At 38.7% G+C, this 24,503-nt stretch overlaps 1 protein-coding gene across 5 annotated transcripts in view; it reads left to right on the top strand.

Moving 5' to 3' along the window:
- The window catches only part of Ap2b1 (adaptor related protein complex 2 subunit beta 1), a 119,659-nt gene extending 96,675 nt beyond the window's left edge, over positions 1-22,984 (top strand). For all 5 annotated transcript variants that reach the window (XM_015495305.2, XM_015495303.2, XM_015495308.2 and 2 more), the window contains 4 exons: positions 10,598-10,682; positions 11,844-11,930; positions 17,946-18,100; positions 22,887-22,984. In XM_015495305.2, the coding sequence (XP_015350791.1) occupies positions 10,598-10,682; positions 11,844-11,930; positions 17,946-18,100; positions 22,887-22,961 (402 nt within the window). In that variant the 3' untranslated portion in view covers positions 22,962-22,984. The remainder of the gene's footprint in view (positions 1-10,597; positions 10,683-11,843; positions 11,931-17,945; positions 18,101-22,886) is intronic.
- The last annotated feature ends 1,519 nt before the right edge of the window (positions 22,985-24,503 follow it).

Raw genomic sequence — 24,503 nt, forward strand, 5'->3', positions numbered from 1 at the left:
GTCCTTTCTCCCTATCTGTTCCTCAGATGTGAGCGGTTTTTCTTCCATCTTACACATCTCCAGGGACAGGCAACTTAAAACAAAAGTGAAACAAAATAACAAAAGAAGAATCTTAAAATGGCTACCCATCCTCTTGCCCTGCCCTCAGGGGCGAGCAGTTCACTTACCCTCAGTCGCTCCCCGTGCGAGCCACCAAATGCCGCAGTCTGGCTGGGCACAATCAGGAGCCACTTGTCAAAAGAAACTAACTTTATTTTTAGAACCACACACGCCAAACAAAACAGCCTCTCAGGAAAAATCCTCAGAGCCTCAACTGCCACCACCGGCTTTCCACAAGCCTCTCTCTCCCACACAAGCCTCTCTCCACCTCCCACAATCCTCCTGCTCTTGAGGCCGATTGGCTGGGTCACGTGGGCGGAGCCAAAAAAAGTCCCCCAATGAGCAGCTCCGTGGTCTGAAAGGGCAGGGAAATAGTCCAGTGAGCATCACCGCAGAGGAGCCAATCAGCTAGATGTTGCTGGGGCCGCTGTGAGCCAATCATCAGCGGGCAGCTGGAAGTTTGCTGGCAGCTGGAAGTTTGCTGGGGCCCCTTTGGCTGTGGCTCTCAACACCGGGCAAGTGCTCTTCGACTGAGCCACAGCCCCAGCCCCCTCATAAAACTTTTGAGGTCTTTGGCTGCAGTCCAGTGATACAGTACTTGCTTAGAATGCACAAGGCTCAGGGTTCAATCCCTAGTATCATAAAAAAAAAACAAAAACCTTTAGGGGCTGATACTGTACTTCAGTGGTTGAGCGCCTGCCTCACACTTGTGAGGCACTGGCTTATCCTTAGCACCACATATAAAATAAATAAAGATACTGTGTCCATCTATAATTAAAATATATATATATATTAAAAAAACTTTTGAAAAGCTTTAATCCATGTGAGCATGTACATATGAAGAATACAAAATCTTATGGTTGGAAAGAATGACCTCTAATATTGTCTGTTTCAAACAGTATCTATTGCTAATAGAATTTACCCTACATTTAAGTTGATTGGCAAGTTGGCATCTACATGAATACTATCCTAAAATGGACCATTCTATCTTTGTTAAACCCTATTAAGAAGTTGTTCACTTGAGCTAAAATATGTCTTCCTTTAGATTCTATCTGTAGTAGATCTTAGTTTTACATTTTAGGATTTTATAGATCTTGGTGTACATTTTAGGGTTTTATAGAACAAATTTCCGTCTGAATTGAGGACCTAAAATTTAGGTAGGATTATGTGATGCTAAGGATCGAACCCAGTGCCACAACCCCAGCCCAATCAAATGGGATTATAATGAAAATGTTCTCAGTCTGAATTTATTTTTCCTTTTATTCCACTTCAGGAAAGCCCAAGTTTAAGAAAAGGCATTTTTGTAGATGTCAGTCTGATTTTAAAAAGAAAAACCAGCCAGGCATGCCTATAATCCCAGCAGCTCAGGAGACTGAGACAGGAGGATTGCAGGTTCAAAGCCATCCTCAGCAACAGTGAGGCATTAAGCAACTCAGTGAGACCCTGTCTCTAAATAAAATACAAAATAGGGCTGGGGATGTGGTTCAGTGGTCGAGTGTCCCTGAGTTCAATCCCTGGTACCAAAAAAACAAAAACAGAAGCAGGGATGCTGGCAAATATAATCAGTTATGGTTTGGAGACTAAAGAAAATATTACTTAATCATTTTGGAATTAAATGATTAAGTAATATTTTCTTATCTCATTGCTCAGTTCTTTGCTTTAAGAAAACAATTTTTTTTTTTTTCAGATAGTACTCAGAAGGTAATGTTTTTGCCTTTAAAAAAATAATAATGTTTGGGTTGGGGCTATAGCTCAGTGGCAGGAGCACTTGCCTAGCATGTGTGAGGCACTGGTTTCGATCTTCAGAGCCATATAAAAATAAACAAATAAAGGCATTCTGTCCATCTACAACTACAAAAAAAAAATTTCTTATATAACGTTTTGTGTAAAAAGTAAAAGGTAATGGCCTAACATTTTCCAACTACAGATTTTCTTTGCTTTCTCCAAGAAAGTTTACTTTGATAGAAACAGGTGTGATTATAAATTAAGAGGCAAGGAGTAAAAAGTTGAGACCCCCTAAAATGAAATTTACTTTGGGAATGAGTTGGCGCCTAGCTGACTGTCCATAGACTAGAGATTGTATTAGGACTTGATGTGTGTGAATTTAGCCCTACCTTCTGTAGTTCAGAGGTTATGACTACCAGTGGGTTGCTTCTAAAGCTATATTTGAGAATCTAGTGCCAGCTGCTGGAAGAGTTACATAACTTGATTTCAGTAGTTCTAACCCTGCTGTGCTTTGGACTTCTCCCAGTGGACAGCCCTGGAGTTTATCATTCTAATTTACTCCAGCCCAAATCAGAATTTTGACAAATTTAGTCCATAAAGCATATCTTAAATCATTGCTTATCCATGCCATTTAAAAATATTAATCTTCTCTTTGGTATTCTCTAATTTAATCTACATACATTCTAGTTCATAGTCTGTATTACTTGAAAGTTTTTGAGACTGAAATTAAGTAAATCTCATGGCAGAGTAAGGACTACAGGAGGAGTCATAGAATTTCAATTTCAATATCCTTTGGGTTTTGTTCGTCTCTGAAAATAAGGCCTGCTGGTTGGACACTATGGTGCATGCCTATGTTCCCAGAGGCTGAGGCAGGAGGTTCAAAAGTTTGAGGCCAGTCTCAGCAACCTAGCAAGGACACCTGCAATCTTAGTGAGACTCTTTCTCAAAATAAAAAATGAAAAGGTCTAGGGATTAGCTCAATATTAAAGCACCTCTGAATTCAATCCCAATTTAAAAAAGAAAAAAAAAAAAAGCTCTACTAAAAGAAATTGGAATTTTTTTTTTCCTTTTTTTTGGGGGGGGGATGTCAGGGGTGCTTAACCATATCCCCAGCTCCCCCACCTTTTTTTTTTTTTTTTTTTGGTCGGGGAGAATGCTGGGGATTAAAACCCAGGGCCTTGTGCATGCAAAGCAAGCACTCTACCAACTGAGCTATATCCCTAGCCCCCAATTGCGTTGCTGAGGCTGGCTTTAAAATCAAGTTCTTCCTGCCTCAGCCTCCAGAGCCACTGGGATTATAGGTAGCAAAGGGATTAGAGGATTACACCAGGCCTGGCAAAGAGATTGGACCTTAAGATCTCCTTATGTTTTTGTTTTTTAAAGTCATTTTTGTTCATTGTGTCTTTAAAGCCCAATAATTATGTGCTGCCAGAGGATTTAAGAGTTGTAGAGATCATCTGGAGGCCTGTTCAAGGCTTTCCTTTCTGGTTCTGAAGGCTTTAAAAATGGAAACTTGAAATGCTGATGTGCATGTGGTTGCCCCATAGGGACTGTCATCCGAGGGACACAGAACCACTGCTTCCATCAGAAGAGGAACCCGTCAGTTTTTTCCTATAGAGGGTTTCACTGTCCATATACTCTTTTTTTTTTTTTTTTAAAGAGAGAGAGAATTTTTAATATTTATTTTTTAGTTTTCGGCGGACACATCTTTGTTTTGTACGTGGTGCTGAGGATCGAACTCAGGCCACATGCATGCCAGGCAAGCGCGCTACCGTTTGAGCCACATCCCCAGCCCTCACTGTCCATATACTCTTAATAGCAAACAACGCCCTAATATGTCCTGAGAACAGGTCTGGCTTTTAGTTGAAATGAACAGCAGATTGATACTATTTGAGGGCTGCTCAGCTATCATGCAATCCACCTGATCTAATGGGTGAAGTAAGAAAAAACATCGAGAATTCTTGTTTGAATTTTAGCATTGGAATTGAATCAAAGGTAGTATTCAGGTTAAACTTAATTAGCATCAGAAGGAAAATAAATTGACATTTTCTTTGGAGGGTTTCATGACTATTTCTGCTATATTTTTAAACTGTACTTAGATATAGTCTCTCTACGTCTATTAGGCTCCAGTAGCTAGTAGAAAGGGCCACTTCTGCTTGAATCTCAGCTGACATATATCCCATAGTTGGACTCAGTGCCATTAAAAACCTGTCACTCAGAACCATTCCCCTAGAATCTGTTGACTAGGCTGTGTGGTGCTTAAAAAAAACCACATCTGAATCATCATTCCTCAGAGAACTGGGGATGGTTGGCGTCACTGCCTGGTCCTAACTTGGACCAGCCTGCAAATAATCTTTCCAGAAGCTAAATGGAGAGGAGGAATAAAAGAAAAAAATATTCTTCAGAGACTTGGAAAGGTCACAAGTGACGTCATGGAAGAGTAGATTATAGGATCTCAAGAAGAGCCATGTTTTGCTGGACTAGGTTTTTCTTGTGTTGGTGCCTCCTTTGGTTACCTGCAGTGAGAGGTGTGCTTAGAGGTCTTATTTGCCAAAGTTGAGACTGAGTTCGTCTCATACCTTGTTCTAATACTTTGAGTATATGAAACAAGGTTAGAATGTTAATTTAGCCTGCTCATCTCCAGCTGTGCCCCCGTGAAAAGGCTGCAGCTCCTGCAGCATGCTTCCTCTACTATGGAAAGAAACTAATTGCTGGGTACAGGCTAAAGCTGACAGGCTGTTCTTTACTCAGCAGCAACTGAAAGTAACTTAAAAAACATTATTATTATTAAGCATTTATAGCCACTTTTCGTCTCAAAATGCTTTCTAATCATTTCTATTTGCTCTTCCTATTAATGTCCCTGAGAAGCAAGTTAATATTGTTATGGTTACATGTTCCACGTGACATACTAGAGGAACAGAGGATTAAGTGATCATCTTTTTGGTATCATCTATGGTCTGCTTTGGGTACCCTCAAAGTGGAAGCTGAGGTGTACATTTCTGTTCTTTGGCTCTTTGAACCTGTTTCTTCACTTCTTTTAATTTGGTTTGTGAGTATTGTGACTTTTATGCCTTTTAGCAGCTTACAGTAACAGATGTGTTTTACATGTTGTGCATACACACACAAAGACAAAACCAAAACAGGAAATATTACTTACTGCTCAAGAAAGGCACAATATTTTCTGTTCTATATATTTCTTTATGCCAATTTCAATCCATTCAGTTTTAAGAACCATTGGTTGGTCATGCCCCACCATGGTAGGGACACTTGAAGCTAAAGAGTACACAAAGGCACATTTTAATGGAGCATTAGTTTTATTCAGAGGTAAAGCGAGAAACACATTTTGAAACCATACATAGAGGGCTGGGGTTCTGGCTCAGTGGTAGAGCACTTGCCTAGCATGTGTGAGGCACTGGATTTGATCCTTAGCACCACATAAAAGTAAGTAAATAAAATAAAGATATTGTGTCCATCTACCGCTAAAAAAAAATTGAAAAAAAAAAAAAAAAAAAAACATGGATGCATGATAGAATTTACTTCATGGAACTTCAAAAAACCTTTGTTTTTATGATGGGTTACTTTATGCTAAGCATCTAAAATCCTGTCACACACACACACTCACACACTCACTTCCTTCCAATGTGTCCATACTTTGCTCTTCTGTTAAGGGAAGGGAAGCACACTTAAAAAAAAAATGAAACCTTTTTTGGAACCTTTAAACTATGTTCACATCTTGTCCAAAAGCCAAAGGAGATAAAAAAAAAAAACTTGTATGATCATATTCAGTATTTACTCTCTGACAATCACTATTCTAGAAACCAATAATCCTGTGGTAAACAAAAGTCCCTTCCTTTTTAGAATTTGTGCTTGGTTGGAAATGGTATGTTGCATCGAGACAACCATAAACAAACAAACAAAAAAGTATGTTGCATGGTAGTGAGGACAATGGAGGGGGCTGAGAATTGAGGTATGAACTCCTAGGGTTGGAGATTGAATGATGCAATTTTATAAATACATTGATCATGGAAGAACATTAATGCAAAGACCTAAAGGAGGCAGGGAGAAAGCCATGTAGATTTCTGGAGGAAGAACATTCCAGATAGAAAAAAGAGCAAATGCAAAAAGTAGTAGCATGCCTGGTGTATGCAAGGAAGAGCAGCAGACTGCTGTGACTGAGTGGAGCTAATGAGGGAGGGTCGAAAACATGACATCAGAGGTAATGGCCAGATTATAGGCAGTTGTTTACTGTGATTTTATTTTGAATGAGATGGGAAGTCACTGGAGATTTGAACCAAGGAGTATTTATGAGCTGACCTACATTTTAAGTTCACTGGGTGCTATGTGGAGAACAGCCTGGGGAAGCCAGGGTTTGCGAAGTAGGAGTTGCAGGGGATGGGTAGAGACAAATGCAGAGGTAGGGAGACATTGAAAAGCTTTGTAGTATTCTATTTACTGAGTTTGGAAAGATAGCAGGAGGTTCTACTTGGGGTTGGAGAGGAGAGATCAAGAGTTTGGTTTTGGACATATTCCTTTTGGGATCTCTCTAAGTTATCAAAGTGAATATATTAAGTAGGCAATTGGATGTATATGTGATCATTAATTTCCCATAAGCAAACTAGGAATTATGTTAAAGCTCACAGAAGTAGTTCTCCAGAGTGCCTGGATTATATCTTCTATTCTGAACCCGTTGGGATAGTGAATTGTAGAATAAGAAAACAGCTCCATTAATTTCTTTTCCACTCTTTTCTCTCTGCCCCCCTCCCTCCCCTTTCCTCATCCCTTCCTGTCTGTCTCTCTCACTCTCTCACCCTCCCCCTCTTCCTCTTTAAGGCTGATTCAGTTCTATTAAAGAGTAGTTGACATCAGGATTGGAACTGAACTGGCTTCGTACTGTGTTTTTCTGTTGGTTTTTTTTTTTTTTGCCTAAATACCCAAATAATGATTGGAATATCCTTGGAGAATCTAGCATTCCTTGGTTTATGATCTACTACCAATGTTCTTCTTTCTTAATGTGCAGATATTATTGTAGCTCAGTCATTCAAAACCAAAAGAATCTCCACATTATCCCATCCCCTCTATCTCTGCCTCACTGAAAATCCATGTGTGTGCCTAATGAGCAGTGTTACTGGTGAGATTTTGTTGTGCATACCAAAGAGGCAGAGGAAGAGTTGAGAGACCAGAGTTTCATTCCATTTGCTTTCTTTCCCTTAATTTCATGCAGCAAATGTTTCTTGCACTAGGCAGTATGTTAGTGAAAATGAGAACCAGCTCCTGCACTCACAGAGCTCTTTGTAATATGAGTGAGCCTGATGAAAATAATTACTTTATGCCATAATAGAAGTATATGTGCTAGGTACTGTGGGGAAGCTTTAGAGCTTTCTGAGAAATTTCAAAACTGAACTGATTCTTAAGGTTAAATCGATATTCTTCAGACAGTTGAACCTTAAGGAGAATAATATATTAAAAACAGAACAACATGTAAAAGGGCACAGAGCTGTGAGTTTCAGTATTGGGGGAACAAGAAGTAATTTTGATATTGTTGAAGTGAAGGCATAGACTGGAGAAGCAGGCAGGGGTCAGATTCAGAAGAGTTCATATATTCTTGGAATGAACAGCATCCTAGGCAAGGGTAAAAAGTTTGAAAGCTGTAGAATACAGATTTGGAAAGTTAAAGTAAAAGAGTTGAAATGCTTCCACAATGAGAGACCTATGCAGGAGATCCTAAAAGATGATATTTTATCAAGACACAGTAGCAAAAAAAATCATTAAGCTAACAATTCTCCAGTAAGCTTTTAAAAAATTTTTCTAGCTGGGCATGGTGGCACATGTCTGTGATCCCAATGGTTCAAGAGGCTGAGGAGAAGGACCAAGAGTTCAAAGCCAGCCTCAGCAAAAGCAAGGCACTAAGCAACTCAGTAAGATCCTGTCTCTAAACAAAATACAAAATAGGTCTGGGATGTGGCTCAGTCATCAAGTACCCCTAAGTTCAATCCCGAGTACCCCAAAAAAAAATCTTTTCTAATCTTTTTCTAACATAATGGTTGTACTACATTTCAGCATAAGAATTCAGGTAAGTTTAATATGGTTATCCTTAATTATGAAAAATTCTCAGTAAAACAGGAGATAGTGAAAAGCGTAAGTTTTTCTTTATCAAATACTTGTTATAGTACTGGGAGGCAGGCATGTTCTGTATGCTGTGCAAATATTAGCTAATTATACTCATTACAACTCCATGAATTCTAAACCATTGTGATCTCCCTTTTATAGACAGAAAACTATATGAGTACTACTTGCCCAGGGTCAAACAGCTAGCAGGTGTCAGAGTCAGAATTTGAAATCAGCTGTTTTGACTCCCAAGACTATGCTCTGAACATCTTTGTGTGCTGCCTCTCATAGGGTGTCCCCACTTCTCCAAGAATTACTCTAGAGCAGAAGTCCTGGAGTAGTCTTCAGGGTGTGTTGAAACTCCTGCAATTGCATGTCAAAGTGTTGCTTGTGCATTTTTCAGCAAGAGTGTTCCTGGCTTTCATCCATTTGTCAGAAGAGTCCCAAAGGGCCAGGCACAATAATCCCAGTTTCTCAGGAGGGTGAGACAGGAGGATTGCAAGTTAGAGGCCAGCTTGGGCAATTCAGAAAAACCCATCTTAAAATATAAAAAGGTTTGGAGATGTAGTTCAGTAGTAAAACACTACTGGTTCAATCCCCATTACCAGGGAGGGAAAAAAAATTAGTAAACATTGCAATGGATGGCACAATGTGAGATATTACTGCTTTATATTCAAAGATGATAGTAATGATAGTCACATTTCTCATGAGACCTAAATGTGACCCACATTAATTTCCCTAGTCTTCTCTTCTAGATGTCCTTTGCAGAGCCTAACACTGTTTCAGAATCTTCTTGGTGCCCTTATTTGAAACAAGAGTTCTCTTTCTAATTCTGCTGAGTACCAGATGAATTAGAAAATACCTTAGTCCCAGAAGCCCACAACTGGCATCAGTCCTTGAAAGCAGTGCTCTGGTGCATCTTAAAGTCTGAAGTCCCTCTTTCTTAACGTTTGTTACTCTGCTTAAATCTACTAGGTTTGATCTTTTTGAGAATTCTATAAACTTAGCATTGTATGTGATGTAGTTTAGAAACTCCTAAGGTTGGTAAATGAAAAATTAAAAGCAAAAATTACAAGGGAAGTAATTTGAGGGATTCTTGTGGGAGAGAGATGAGAAAGATTGTCAAGGAGTTATAACCAGACAGTTATGGAGGAGGAAGCAAAAGTACAGTTTAAGTCAGGAAGATGAATGATAAAGAATGTAAAAGGACTGCAAGTACTTCAGAAAGAAGATATTTTGGATCTTATTGCAAAATTTTAATGAAGAGACACATGGTTGAAGTGTAGGTATTTGTCCTAAAAGCGGGAAGGGACAATAGTGGTACCAGACAAGCACTTCTTTCCTTTTTTTTTTTTTTTTTTAAAAAGAGCAAAATGAAAGATAAATAGACATGGCTACTGATCACAGAATTTGCCCAGAGAAATTCTTTCCTACAGTGCAAAGAGCATTGGTAGGAAAGTCACTATGACAGTAACCAGTGGGAGGTGATGCTTTGGAGCAGTTTTCCTCTCTCTCCTTACCGTATATGGGTCTTGTGCTGCAGTGGAATCTGCCTGTTTCTGAATGTGTACACCCATTAGTCTTGCCCCTAAGAGATGTGCCTAACTGTAGCTTTTCTAAAAACAGCATGCTCTGAATTGAGCAGACCCTGGTAAAATCACAGCCCATAAGATTGTATTGTGAGTGGAAAGCTCATTTCTTTGCTTACGAAAAGGCTGAAAACTTCTTAAAATCATCAGGTTTACCAATGTTTGACCCAACAAGCATTTTTCAACAAAAGACCTAGGAAACAAGAAATAACTTTAAAACACATATCTAAACAAAGATGAGTCAATATGGTGCTAGTTGCTGTAGAGAGAAAAAAAAAAGATCAAGGTTTAGAGTCAGACAAATATAAGTCTGAATTCTGATTTTTCTGTATAGTAGCTGTATGATCCTAGATGTGACTTGGTCTTTCTGAACCTGGGTATCCTCATCTGTAAAATGAGAGATGAATGATACTTACTTTGTTAGGCTTCAAAAGGGATAGTTAGAAAAAGGATTAGATATTAATATCATTAGTAAGTAAACTTAGTAGGTGCTAACAGCTATTATTAACAATCATAGAAACAATTAACTGAAGAAAAAAATTTTTAGTGGTACTGGGGATTGAACCAGGGGCACTCTACCATTGACTTACATCTCAGCACACCCCACCCTGCTTTTTTTTTTTTTTTTAGGAAGGATCTTACTAAGTTGCCCAGGCCTCTAACTTGGAATCCTCCTGTCTCAGCCTCTCAAATCACTTATTAAAGGAATGTGCCACTGCACCCAGCAAAAGAAATAATTATGGAAACAACAACCAAAAAAATAGATAAATAGATTATTATTTAAAATAGATTATTATATAAAATAGCTAAATAGATTATTATTCTAGGTATAGAAGTTGTGCCGTGAAGATGGCCCTTGTGGAGAAAAGTAGAGTTGCAGGTGGTCAGAGTTCTATGACAGTGGTGTAATAAAGGATGTGTTTTGCAGTGTATAGGTTAGTGTGTCATGATTTGAGGATACCTTCACTGACCAAAAGAGGAATGAAGTAAGCAAATAGATTTTTAGACACACAACTTTTTTCCCCCTCTTACCTGGCCCCCTCTGATGTCCTCATTTTCCCTTGTTGGTTTCCTGGCAGGTGGCTGTTAAAAACAATATTGATGTCTTTTACTTCAGCTGCCTCATCCCACTCAATGTGCTTTTTGTAGAAGATGGCAAAATGGGTAAGTACATCCTCCTGTCCTTCTGCTAAATATACCTTTGCCCTTCCTCTGAATGTCAAGAGAACATAGCCCTAGAAATACATGTTATTTTGTGGTTAAAAAAAAAAAGTAGGGTAAGGATATCTTAAAACCCTAATAATTGTTCCTTATTTATTTGCCTGAGTCACTTTGTTATTGTGTTGCCATTGGTCTCTAAATCACAGCACATAGTATCTGAATGTTCCAATCAGAGGAGTACACCAAGATTCAGTGTAAGAGGTTTGGGGAAAAGGTAGACGTGGACTTGATCTTAACTGTACCATTTATTGGCTGTGTGACCATGGGCTAGCTGATTAGCTTTTTCTGTTTTAGTTTTCATGTTTGCAAAATGAAAATTGTTTTTATAATGACTTAATGAGGTAATATGTATGAATGTTATACTTTGTACTAAGTTCTTACCTCCTCAAGATAAATAAATCAGTAATTTGTAATAAATCATTAGTACTCCCTATGTGGCTGTTGACATTTCTCTCTTCCCTTGTTTAAGAAACCACTACCTGATAAAAACTAGCCTTTCAGCCAGGTGCAGTGGCACACACTTAATCTCAGCAACTTGGGAGGATGAGGCAGGAGAATCACGAGTTTGAGGTCAGCCATGCCGATTTAGACCCTGTTTCAAAATAAAAAGGGCTGGGGGTGTAGCTCATTGGTAGAGCACTTATGCATGAGGTCCTGGGTTGGATCCTCTATACCACCATTCCCCGCCCCCCCAAAAAAAGCAAACTAGTCTATATTAGTAGCTATTAAGTTATATTGGTGCTTAATTGACTTGATCTTTACAGTGGCTCTTTGGGGATAGTTGGACAGATGTAATTATAAATGAAGAAATTCAGGCTCAGAAAGGTCACAGGACTTACCCAAAGTCACCCAAACAGGAAAACAAGGGAACCAAAACTGACTTCTAAATGAAAAACTCTTTCCCAGTGTATCTTAATGCTTTTGAATGAGGGGTTGATTGATCTGGGGTTTATAATACCAGTGTAATAGATAAAAATTGGCTCCAGTTCCAGCCTGCTGCTGGCTGTATTGCAAGAGCTAGTATTCCAAAGGGGAAATGTGCAAGGCACCAAAAATGAGAATACTGACAATACATCTACCCTTTCGCCCTGCTTCCCAATACAGAACGCCAGGTCTTCCTTGCAACATGGAAGGATATTCCCAATGAAAATGAACTTCAGTTTCAGATTAAGGAATGCCATTTAAATGCTGGTGAGTAATAGTTAAGTTTCATTTTCATCTTAGTAAGCCAATTAGATATTTTAAGGTTTTATCTTTGCTTTATATTCCTCTTTCTTTCCACATCTCTAACATGTTTCCAGTGGGTAAGTGTTAGACACATTACTTTGCAAAGCTCTCTTTACAAACTTGGGATATTTCGATATAAGGCACTAGATTACAAGCTAATAGATTTAGGAAACAGACTAGAAAGAATCCATCTACACAGTTCTTCAGTAGTTGAAGACAAGTGATTCATATTACTTAAACATCTGATTAACTCGGTTAATCAGATGACTTAAGTAATCATATTATTTAAACATTAAAGTGTCCTTTGAGGATATGCACTTTCCAAATAATTAAAAGGACCATTTCATCTTTTCTGCCAAAACCTTTTGATATTGAAGGAAAGGTAGCTATCTTTCTGAGAATCCTGTATTTAGAATCTCTTTAATTTATAATTAAAGAATGCATTGTGGTTGATTAAAGCCTGGATGGTAACCTTTTTCTTTACTGCCTTGTATCAGCTTTTATATGATGATTTTGTCCTCTTTCATTCACCATTAAAAATCCCCAGACTCTTTGGTAGTTAATTTTATTACTATAATAGAGCATAAAAAGAGGTAACCTAAGAGGAGAAACAATAGCAGCTGTCATTCCCTAGGGTTTTGTTTCACTGAAGTGGAAGAAGCTCTTCACTGTTTAGAGTCCTGCATTTTGTGCCTGCCTCCTCCCTTCTTCTCCCCCTTCGACACCCCCTTCATCTGTCTCAGTATAAAGATTTTATGAATTCAAATGAAAATGAGCCTTGGTGCTTGGTCAGTATCTCCTTCTTCCTCATTTCCCCATCATTTCCTCTTCCACACTTTAATATTTCTCATAAGGTGCTTTCAGCACACTTCTATCTTCTCTTGAAGATGGAGCAGGATATTGGGGGAAAGAGGCAATATGGCAATTCAGAGAGTTGTTCCAGGGGGGCTGGGGATATAGCTCAGTTGGTAGAGTGCTTGCCTTGCCCAGCACTGCCAAAAGAAAAAAAAGAAAAAAGAAAGTTGTTCCAACTTTTTGTTTTTAATTTTAGTTTTTTGGATCTCTGTGTTGTTTTCATCTTCTGTGTTCAGATAGATCTTTTCATATAGAGCTTTGAAATCTGAAAGTGATCAGCTTCTTCCTGTGATGCCTCTTTTGAATGTGATGTGGATGTAGGCCTTCTTTGAGAGATTCAGGAGACAAGCCCTGCTTGAGCCCTCAGATATAAAAGACAGACAGACTGACATTTTTTGAATGTATAAACTTCATGCAGAAGTTTGCTTTTGATAAGGATTACCTTATACCTCCTCAGCCCTTAGAGAGGTGTTGAGTGTTGACTTTTATGATTTCTATCAAAATAACTAGTTAGTTGATTCTCTTCATCTTGTGCCATGTCATAAGTAGGTGACTGTCATCTGTCCCTCTCACTGAGACTGACTGGTCAGTTACCATGAACCAACTTTACATGGAACAAGCTATTCTTCAAGAAACCCCTGTGTGCAGAATGCACAGGAGCTAGTGGTAAAAACCAAAATGGGTCTCTTCAGAGAAGCAGCCTCTACACTCACTTGGAAGAGATGGGACCTGGATTAACCATCACCCTTGTGGCAGTTGATCCAGTAGCAGCATTTCAGATAGCATGTTCCTGAGATCACTTGTTTCTCAATAAAAAAGGGTGTAGCGTCTGTGGTCAATTAAAGTTGAAAAATACAGCATATGACATGCCTCTCTTAGAAGTTGTCATTGCAGGGGCTGAGGTTGTGGCTCAGCAGTAGAGTGCTTGCCTAGCATGTGTGAGATGCTGGGTTCTATCCTCAGCACCACAAATAAAATAAAGATATTGTGTCTAACTACAACTAAAATAATATTTAAAAACAAAAAGTTGCCATTGTACATTCACACACTAAAAGCTCAGAGAAGGCTCTATTAAAGAAACTGTTTAACTCAGTGTTAGCTGAATTTATTTGATCATAGAATTTAAAATCATGAAGTGCTTTTTAATGTCTCATGGAATATCATTGTTTCTTGAACATGATCTGGGAAATTCTGGTCTATGTAGCCAAGAAAAGCCACAGTAATTGGAAGTTAGGTTTGGTTTTAGAGGTCCAGTGTGAAAGAGACATGCTTTTTTCATAAAGAAAAAATGGAAGTTGGAATGAATGAGAGCTTTAGTTTGCCCTGCCAAAATAATAGAAAAAAAAATATTATAACTCTGCTTCAAGGTGAGAGTTTTGAAGCTGTATTTCACTTGCCAAAGAGGAAATGCCTGGCCTTTTTCCAAGTAAGGCCATATCCTCTGATGTAGATCTCAAAGCAAATTCAGTTTGACCAGTTTTGCCATGGCCCCACTCCAATCCCTGTCTGCCTTTGGTGCTCCAAATACTATTGAATTGGTTTTCTAGTGACACTGCTCTGTTGCAGTGGAGCACATGAAACATACAGAAAACCAGCCAATTCGTTTTCTCTAGGAGCCCAAGGCCATCATTTCACACACTAAATCACTGCTAATCTTGTAAGACCACTTCCTATAACTAATCCTTTGTAACTTTTCCTTTGACTCCACCCCAAGGTCTGGAGTGTCCTGGCCTTTATATTTCTTTCCAGTCTTAAGGGCTCTATTAACAGGAGTGTTTGCAGGTTTAGTGCCTTCTGATTCAACACCCTGGGTCTAGCTAAGAGCTAAAAATAACATCTTTTCCAGCTGCTCTGCCCTAATCACAATAGCACCAACACTTAAAATAGCTTTTCTGTGCTAGCTAGACATTTGACAAATGGAACGAGCACTCTTGAGGGTTATAAGAAGTCACAGGCTTAAAGGACTTACCAACCTAGCATTGAGCTTTTACTTTTGCTTTTTCCCATCTTTCTAAAGAAGAAAGAGACCCTCTTCCCAAGTCTTAATAATAATCAGACCTTAATAGAAAGGGGTATGCAATAAGGGTGCTTATGGTGCCGTTATTTATTTTAAATAACATTTTTAGATCAGAAAGGCACTAATGGACAGGACTCCTTGCTTCCTAGCACTAATCAATTCTACAGAGTCAAGAGATCTTTCTGAATCTCTTTTGCATCTTAACCATTGGGCCTACACTTGGAGTTAGTACATATATTTGGGAACACTATCATAAGTGCATAAGAAGTAGTTGCATCACTAGCCTTATCAAAAAATGAATCTGTGTGGAAAACAATACTATAAATCGTTTTTGTTTTGGGGGGAAGTGGGGTACCGGGGATTGAACTCAGGGACAATCGACCACTGAGCCACATCCCCAGCCCTATTTTATATTTTATTTAGAGACAGGGTCTCACTGAGTTGCTTAGTGTTTTGCTGTTGCAGAGGCTAGCTTTGAACTCTCCATTCTCCTGACTCAGCCTCCTGAGCCTTTGGGATCACAGGCATGTGCCAATATGTCTGAATACAAATCTTTTTTTTTTTTTTTTAAATTAAGTGTTTAGCATATTCTTAAAAGCTCAGAGACTGCCCTTTGCTAGCTCCTGCACTGTGTGATAATGTATTTTATTGTAAATTTTAAAAATTAAAAGTCTATACACCTCAAAAAAAAAAAAAAAAGCTCAGAGACATGGTATATCTGTTTTCACTAGTTAGACATTGTAGTGAGATAAGATATTTCTTCAGACATGGGCATTAAGTGGTAATGAGTTATATTTCTGTGTTTGTCATGGCTCTCTCCATCCCTTGGAACATTTCAAAAATGGGAACTTTCCCAGTCAACTTTTAACTCTAGTTTGTTTGCTCAAATGATAGAGTGTTTTTTCCAGCAGTCTTAGTGGTTTTGAACTCGATAATGAATGCCCTAGCTGGTGCCTGAATACAAACTCCCTGATTCCCACTCTCTGCTTTGGGAACCTTCTTTACCTTTATTGCTGCCAGAAGAAGTGTGACTTAATTTAAGAAAACAATTATAGGTGGCACACACCTATAATCCCAACTACTTGAGAGGCTGAGTTAGCCTTGGCTGAGTTAGCCTTAGTGATAACCTGTCTCAGAATAAAAATTTCAAAGGGGCTAGGGATATAGCTCAGTGATAGAGAACTTGCCTACATGCAGAAGACCCTGGTTCAGTCCCCAGCACTATGATGGAAAGAGGGAAGGGAGGAAGGGGAAAAAAAAGCTGATTCACACATACTTATGTTAGAAATCCTCCTTTCATTCAATCCTCTGATAGAAGTAGCAATACAACAACCATTCATTCAGTATGAACACAGCTAAGTTCCTGGCCTGTCATCTCTTGCATAAGATCATAAGAAGTCTAGTAATCTGGGCATTGCTATACACATTGTCTAGAACAAACATGCCTATGCAGAACTTAAAACAGAAGTTCCTACTATGTATGTATTTTGTTGTTCTGGGAAATGGACAAACACCTTGAAAGGTTAAGAATAATAGTTTTTTCAACTTAACACGAGCCTCTATGTGTTCAAGACAATCCTGTCAAAAGATATTAGCCAAACTCCAACTGGTGATGTTGCTTAGCAACCCAGTCTAAGCTGCAAGAACCCTTCACTGTGGGAATGAGGATGACAGCCAGAACTGCCTGACCCCCCACAAGGTGATTGCAAAGCATACTGAAGCTGTCTTCTCTACCAATATTATATATAAGTATTCTGAGATACACTTTTTGGCTCCTCAGAGCTGTTTCGTAAGTTATAACTGTTCTACTTGGTGTTATTAAAAACCTTGGAAATAAAAGAGGAAAAGTTAAGTAGTAAATAAGTGTGATGAAAATACTTAATGAATGGGGCTTTAGTTCATCCTTCCCCAAACTATTGCTGGTTTGAGTGTAGTAAAAAGATATCAGGGTGAGTCATACCTTCAAATTCGCCTATATTTGTGGAGATGGTTTTTAGTGTCTATGGCATTATGTAAATATTGGCATTTTCAACACCCAAGTCAGAGGCATATTCATAGATATGGATGACAGTTACCTTATTGTGTTCCAGGTACTATGGTGAGCCACAGTGAAAAACTCCAGGATCCCTGTCCTGAGGGCTTACCCTTCAGGGAGGGTATAAGACTATTTATCTTGGCTACCTTTTCCTAGAAAGCACACAAGAATAGGCAGAATTTTATGTGGGAGAATTTGGATCCTGAGAGAGGCATGAGTAATTTAAATTCTCATCAGAAATTAACATAATAAACAGTTAAAGAAGGTAGTGTTATCATCTCTATTCTGGAAGTTTCTCTTTCTCTGATGTCGCAGCATCTCACAAAGAAAGGGGATCTTTAATTCTGGAATAGCCAGAGTTGATAACTAAGAAGACTTGTATCCAGGCCTGGCTGCAGTCACTTTTGCATAGCTTCAGTCTTCTTCAGAGCCTTATATTGAGATGGTTGTTTCATGGTTTATTTAGAGACATGGTGTTCTTTAAAGTTTTAAGAAATCATTTGCCTGTTTAAAAAAAAAAAAATCTTAAATATCCCAGTTAATAAATTTGACTTGAAGGACTTCTGCAACTCTGCCCTTTTCTGATCCTGTTATTAAGACCCATGTGGCTCACAGTAAAGTAATAGTGACTTGGGAAGGAAGTATTATAGATTTGATTATCAGTCTTTATATCCTCATTGATCTGAGACCAGCATTCTAGGAATTATTACATTTCCTGTCTCTGATCTTGCGCATTTCAGAGCATTTTCATTCATATAGCCACCGTGTTTGATATACTAAACCCTTAGGCTCACCTATTTTATAATTTCCACAGGTAACTCTTGAACCCATTGTTTAGGTGCACCCTATTCAGCTTTCCATTTGGGAATCTAATAGGAGGTACTTTAAGGGCCTGTTTCTCACCTTTTGCTGTGTGTGGGAAAAGGGCTTCCTGAAATATGTACCTGCGCATTTGTTAGGGACTTGTACTTGTCAGGAACTTGAGCACATGTTGCTCATAAGGATGTCAGAAGAGAGCATAAATTTATTTGAGATTTTAACTTAAGGTGTTGGGGTTTGAATCTATTTCTAGACACTGTTTCCAGCAAGTTGCAAAACAACAATGTTTATACTATTGCCAAGAGGAATGTGGAAGGGCAGGACATGCTATACCAATCCCTGAAGCTCACTAATGGCATTTGGATTTTGGCTGAGCTACGCATCCAGCCAGGAAACCCCAATTATACGGTAAGACCCTTCTCAGAATGGATGAGATGGATTAGAGGAGGGAGGTAAGAACCCTTCCATTTTTGCTTGGCACAAGACCCAGAGGAGATGCTTCAGATCAGAGGTATCACCCATAATCAGTCAATAAAGAACTCCCTGATTGCCTTGATGGAAGACCTCCTCATTGTGGTGCCTGCCCCACGCAACAGGCATGGTGGCTCTGGCAATAGGGAGTGTGGCACAACCATTCTTGCGAGCTGCTCACAAAACTTGGCAACTTGATCCAAATATAAGTTAATACTTAACTACCATAACTGTGCGTGTGGTACTATAACAAGCCACTATGAAGATGGTTTCCTCGCTGATTTTAAGAGGATCTTTCCTGCTTTGGAAGTCTATGACCTAAGGATATCGGAGTCATATACACAAGTGCCTTTGTATGTCTTGAAATGCATATTGTGAAAAGTAAGGCAAAATGGAACATACATTGACAAGCATGTAAGGGGATTCAGTTTGAAAAAACCTCCTTCAGTACCACACTGAACTAAAGTAAAAATTCTGACAATATAAGGCAGAAGCTGTTTCTTTGTTAACCAGCTAAGATTGATACCATAAGCCATGGGCATTTGTTTATTGTTGTAAAATGTGATCTTCCAACAAGATGCTGCTTGTCATCTGCACTCTGAAAAGATAAAACAAACTCTTTGAGTTTGTCGGGGGTGGGGGGGTGTCTTATTCTTGTGTTATACTTGAGTTTTCTAATAGGCAGTATTGAAGGATGGGACAGGCAAGTGACAATATTGAATAAGAAACTTTCAATATTGAATTGTCAATAAATCCAGGGAGCCTTTTAACTGTTTAACTAAGAAACGTCATGACCCCATTTCTTAATTTTGACAGCTAAATCTGTTTTTATTAGCTTACATCAAGGGAATAGCCCTGCCAGCTCTGAAAACTCTTGGTGCTTTCCCCACCGGCTCCCTTCCTTGCAGTAAACAGGAATGGCTTGTATACATGTGAGTTGCTGATGCGGAGTCCCTTAAGTTAGATTTTTGCTCAAGCATCTGAGAGCAGGAAAACTTCAAGCTTCCCTTGTACGGTATTACTCCTCCCTCCCACCAGTAATCCCTTGGGTTTGTTTTTGGGGTTGTTTTGTTTTGTTTTGTTTTGAAGAGTAGACCTCTCTAATCATTTACCTTGAATTCCCCAAGAGAAAAACCCCTCTGTGCTATTACTATAGAAGGACAGGTTTTCACTATAAAATCAAAGTCTTATAAAATAATTTCTTTACTTCCTAGAAATTTGGCTCTAATTGTGTGCTGTGTGCATGTATGTGTTTCTTTTTGCTTCCCATTCATGATTTTATTGTATACAATCTTTCATCTCATCTAGGTTAAAGGAGCATAATTATTCTTTGTAAGTAGATGAGTAGTGTTCAGAGGTCAGGTGTTTATTGATGCTTCCTATTCCATATTCTTTATTTTGAGAAGGACCTGATAGTATCACTGTCCTAAACATAAGTTTGTTGAATTTTTAAAATTTTTTTATTTTTAAGTAATTAAAGACTCAAATTTTTTAAATGGAACACACAGTTCCCAGTGTTCCCCACTGACAATGAAAGAACACCCATACTTCATTAGAAAATAGGCATTGGTACAATACGATTAATTATATCCCTTATTCAGATTTCATCAGTTTTTATATAAAATTTAAAAAGGCTGGACGTATAATTTAGTGTTAGAGCACCATTGGACTCAATCCCCAAACCCCCCCACAACACATACTCACATACACATAAACTCAACCATGAGCTCCCCCTGCCATTTTGAGAAGATCTTTATTGAAATGGAATAAACTGTTCTAAACCAAGAGAGTGCCCAGAAGAAAATATCCCAGAAGAAATTGAAGGAACTAAAAAACAAGGCCTAGGAATAAATTCAGCATAAAACAATACAAATGAAAGAAAGAGTACCTCAAGATGTTGTCCTAATGTTGTTTCTTTTTAGCCACACCCACCTTCCGTCCTTCCCTGTCTTTTAAAATATTTATTTGGCTTCCTTTATTCTTTGTGTTACTCATCCCTCTGGTAACCAGGTTCCCTCTACCCAGAGGACCTTCTGAACCTTTCATCATATCACGTGACATAGATCTAATCTATTCCTGAGTGAGGCTGTAGATTCATTATCACCCAGACCCATTCCTTTCCCTCCATCATCCTAAGCACCCGTTATACTATTATACTATTGATCTGTTCTTAGCTTGGTATTAAGAAGGAACAAAATCTGATTAAGGGACTGGGGTCATGGCTCAGTGGTAGAGTGCTCACCTAGCATGAGTGAGGTGCTGGGTTCGATCCTCGGCACCACATTAAAAATAAGTAAAGATAGTGTGTCCATCTACAACTAAAAAAAAAAAAAAAATTAAAAAAAAGTTAAGCCAATACTAGTGCCTGAAGGACTGATGGTCCCTTCGTTTCCCAAGGGGTTGATAAAGCATCTTCCTCTAATCCAGTCCTTTACTGATTTTCATTAAGAAGGTGTGTTTATCCATATCAATATTTCTTTTTATGGTCAAATAACATTCAATTATACAGAGAAATAAAATGGATATAATACTAAAAAACAAAACAAAACAAAAAACAGTTTTTAAGTGTAAGGCCATATCTCTATAAGTCAGTCTTGGAAAAATAACTTGACCCAGGTGAAGAAGCATGTGTTCTTAGACAGGACAGGTAACTCTCCTCCTTTGGTATGTCTAGGGGGCAACATTCCTGAGTGGTTGATATTAATGATGTGTCACATAAGCAGGTCAGAAGTTAGGTCCCAGGAAAGGCCTGTTTTCCTTAGGCTGGAATGGGGGCAGGGTTTGGGGTGAGGAGAACAGAATATTTGAATCCAGAGAAAATAGAAAAATTCTTCGTTTTCCTCTGAAGAACAGCTGTAATGCCTCAGGGTCTATCTAGGCCTGGTCAATCCATTATTCATGGTGTTTAGCACTTTGGGCTTTTGTTGAGAATAGCAGTATTTCCTTACTAGTCATGAACAACAAAAAAAGGAACCTCTAAGCAACAGAACCTAAAGTATTGTTACAAAGGTGTGAAAAAATATAGGACAGTATTTTGGGAAAAAGGAACTACCCCTCTTTAGTCTGAGTTAACTCCCTTAAGCTGTTCTTGTTCTTTTTAGCTTCCTCTCCTCCTCTTCCACCTCCTCCTCTGAACCCACATATTCTCCACTAGACGTTTCCACAACATTGGCAGTGGAAAGGCTGAAGAGGAGGAGATAGAAGAATTGCCTCTGTAGGGAGTTTAAAAATTGGTGAAACGCCTAAAGCTATAACTTGGGTGGAAGGAGGCTGTTTTCCATTTGTATTTGAATTCTTATGTTGGATGGTTGTTTTTGGTTTTTATATTTAACAGAGTTATCTGATTGATATTAAACAGCAGCCTTGGAGACTGAATGTTAAAGCTTTAAAATAAAATATTCTGATTTTTTTCCTTTTTTGGATTGCTTTTATTTTTTATTTTTCTTTGTTTTTAGGATATTGGTTTTTCAGAAAATTCAGCATTGACCAATATCTTTTTGATTCTTTTCCAAAGATATTTTCACCATTGATCTGTGTTTAATTGTTCAGAGTCTCTTTAATAAGAGAATAAAGAGGGAAAATAATTTAAAAAAATACAAACTTTTGTTGCTCTGTCCTAACTTAAAAAGAGCAATGATGTCAATAGTCCAAGGGAAAATTTTTTTTTCTTATTCTAAAATACATTTTGCTTGCTTATAAGTTATTGTCAATAATAATTTGCCTAATCTGATACAATTAAGGAGTTCAAACCTGGGTTTAAATTTTGTTCTTTTTGAACCACAAAGTGAAATTCTCAGTGTTTAACTTGGTATTCATTAAACTAAGAGAAGAGACAGTGGTGGAGGAGTAGAAGTGGTATCAGAAATATCTAAATTGCCTGTCTAAAGAGGCAGAAAATGAAAGATGAAGCATTTGGCACAAATTGCTGTCCAGTTACACTAAGTAGTTGATAGTTCTTGTCTTCCCTTCTTAAGGGTGTATACTCTCAGGCTAGGGGTGTAGCTCAGTGGTAGAACACTTGCCTACCATGTGGGAAGCTCTGGGTTCGATCCCCCCGGACCCAGAAAGAACAATAAAAAAGAATGTATGCTCTCCCCAGTGTAATTTAGAAAGGACTTGTATCTTAGACTTAACCAAACTTTTGTTTTTATTTGACTTGATTGTACAGTTCCTCCTTGTCTGAGGAATTGAGGCAGACAGCTGAAATGACCATCAACAAAAGGGTTGGTTTTTTTAAAATATTTATTTATTTGTTTTAGGTGGACACAGTATCTTTATTTTATTTTTATATGGTGCTGAGGATCGAACCCAGTGCCTCATGCATGCTAGGCGAGCACTCTACCACTGAGCCCACAGCCCCAGCCCCACCAAAAGGGTTTTTGCCTTTCCTTTTTTGTTGGTATAGTAATCCCTGTAACTCTTGGTAAAGCATTAGAACGGCTGTTTCCCTTGCTGTCAGAAGCCTTGATGTTTTTAGCGTGGATTATTTCCTAACCTCATAGATCAACATAAGAGGGAGGTTAAAAGACATACAGTTTGATATTTGTCAAAGTGAAATTCTAGGATCCATAGCACCTAGTAACATGATCTCTTTGTTTGGCTACTCCAGTGATAGACGGTTCTCTCACATTGTATCAGAAATTTTCTTGAACTGAATGCTTGGATACCTTTAGAGTAATGCCAACCTCCATACTAATAGTCCTTCTTCTTTTCTTCTTAACAGCTGTCCCTGAAGTGTAGAGCTCCTGAAGTCTCTCAATACATCTATCAGGTCTACGACAGCATTTTGAAAAACTAATAAACTGGTCCAGTACCCTCCAACTTCCCTGTGATTGGTGCAAGCCAAGAATTCTTAACTGGAAGAAATTGTATAGAATCCGAACTCAAACACACTGAGGCCACCCACCAAGGTAGTGACTAGTCTAACCTGTGCTAACATTAGAGCACAACTTGTTGGATAGTTTTAGCTTCCTGTGAACATTTGTAACCACTGCTTCAGTCGCTTCCCACCTCTTGCCACCTGCTGCTGCTATCTGTCTTTATTTGTGGGCTTCTCCGTGCTGTGCCAACAGCTGGCTTTTTCTACACCTTCTTTTGAGTGTAGTTTGATATTTTGTAATCGAGAGCTCATTTCAAAAGCAGAAAAAGACAACAAACATTAAAGCAAGGAAAAGTGTCACTGAAACATAAACTGCACTTTATTGTTTTATATTTTTGTACATATGTGAAGTTGAGGTAGTCGTAGAAAGTGTTAAAACAAGTGGCCATCATTCACAGCAGTCTTAGAGGAAGAGAAGCAGTTACAGCCCACTCTTTTAGAGGGTCCCTCATCTGTGGCAACCTTGTCCCTGGTCTTTTGGATTTTTGCTCTTTTTGGTTTTTGTCTCCATTCTCCTTCCTCAGGCAAGCCTTTGTGCTCCCCGCTGCCGTCACCCACCATATTATCATGTCATTGATGGCCTTGCAGTTGGGAATGGTCAGTGATGTTTCAGGGTACAGGAAACATGGAGCCCATCAGCACCAAAGCTGAAAGAAATTAAGACTACATTCCTTTCCACTGAACTAACCCATTAATAAGACTAATTAAGGAATTTGAGTAGAGGTAAGAGAACAAGAACCAAAATGGCCTCTCCCAGCCCTGTTCCCTGTATTCCTCAGGTCCAGTTGACATCTAAAATCAGTTTTCAAGTTGAAACAGACTTTAATGACTGTATCCAACTCTGTTTTCTTACAAAGGAGAAAGATAAAAAGCAAAAGGGGGTGCTAGGGGGTGGCTCAGTGGTAGATAGAGCACGTACCTGACCAGTACCTAATCAAACTAGGTTTGATTCTCAGTCCCTCATATAAGTAAATAAAGGTTCATTGACAACTAAAAAATATTTTTAAAAAATCAAAAAGGGTATTATGGCCTGTCAGCTGTCCAGTGGAGCTGAGGTTGGGTCCCCGAAATTTTCCATCAGTGTTGTGCTCACTGCGGGACTGTCTCACTACTGCTCATTTCCTCAATGCCTTCTCCTGCCTTTCTCTGCCTGCTCTGTGGCGCTTCACATGTTCAGTACTGATTAGCATCAGGTCACAGCAGAGTATCTTTTCAGTATCTGGATGACAGAATGAAGGTATAGCTGATGTTTCCCCTGTCCTCCTAGAGCCTTAATTCCCAAGGTCAGCAGGGTGGGTGTAGAGATGAAGTGAGCTTAGAGATGTTGCAGATTCTCTTTATCCCTTCAGCTCTCTGATCTGCTCTTTACATTACTCAGATTCCAAAACAAATTACGATCATCCCAGAAGTTCAAGCAGTTCTTGTCATCTCAAAAGACTGGAGGAGGGCTGGGATGTAGTT

The sequence above is a fragment of the Marmota marmota genome, unplaced genomic scaffold, assembly GCF_001458135.2.
Source record: "Marmota marmota marmota unplaced genomic scaffold, marMar, whole genome shotgun sequence".
In the NCBI taxonomy this organism is placed as follows: Eukaryota; Metazoa; Chordata; class Mammalia; order Rodentia; family Sciuridae; genus Marmota; species Marmota marmota.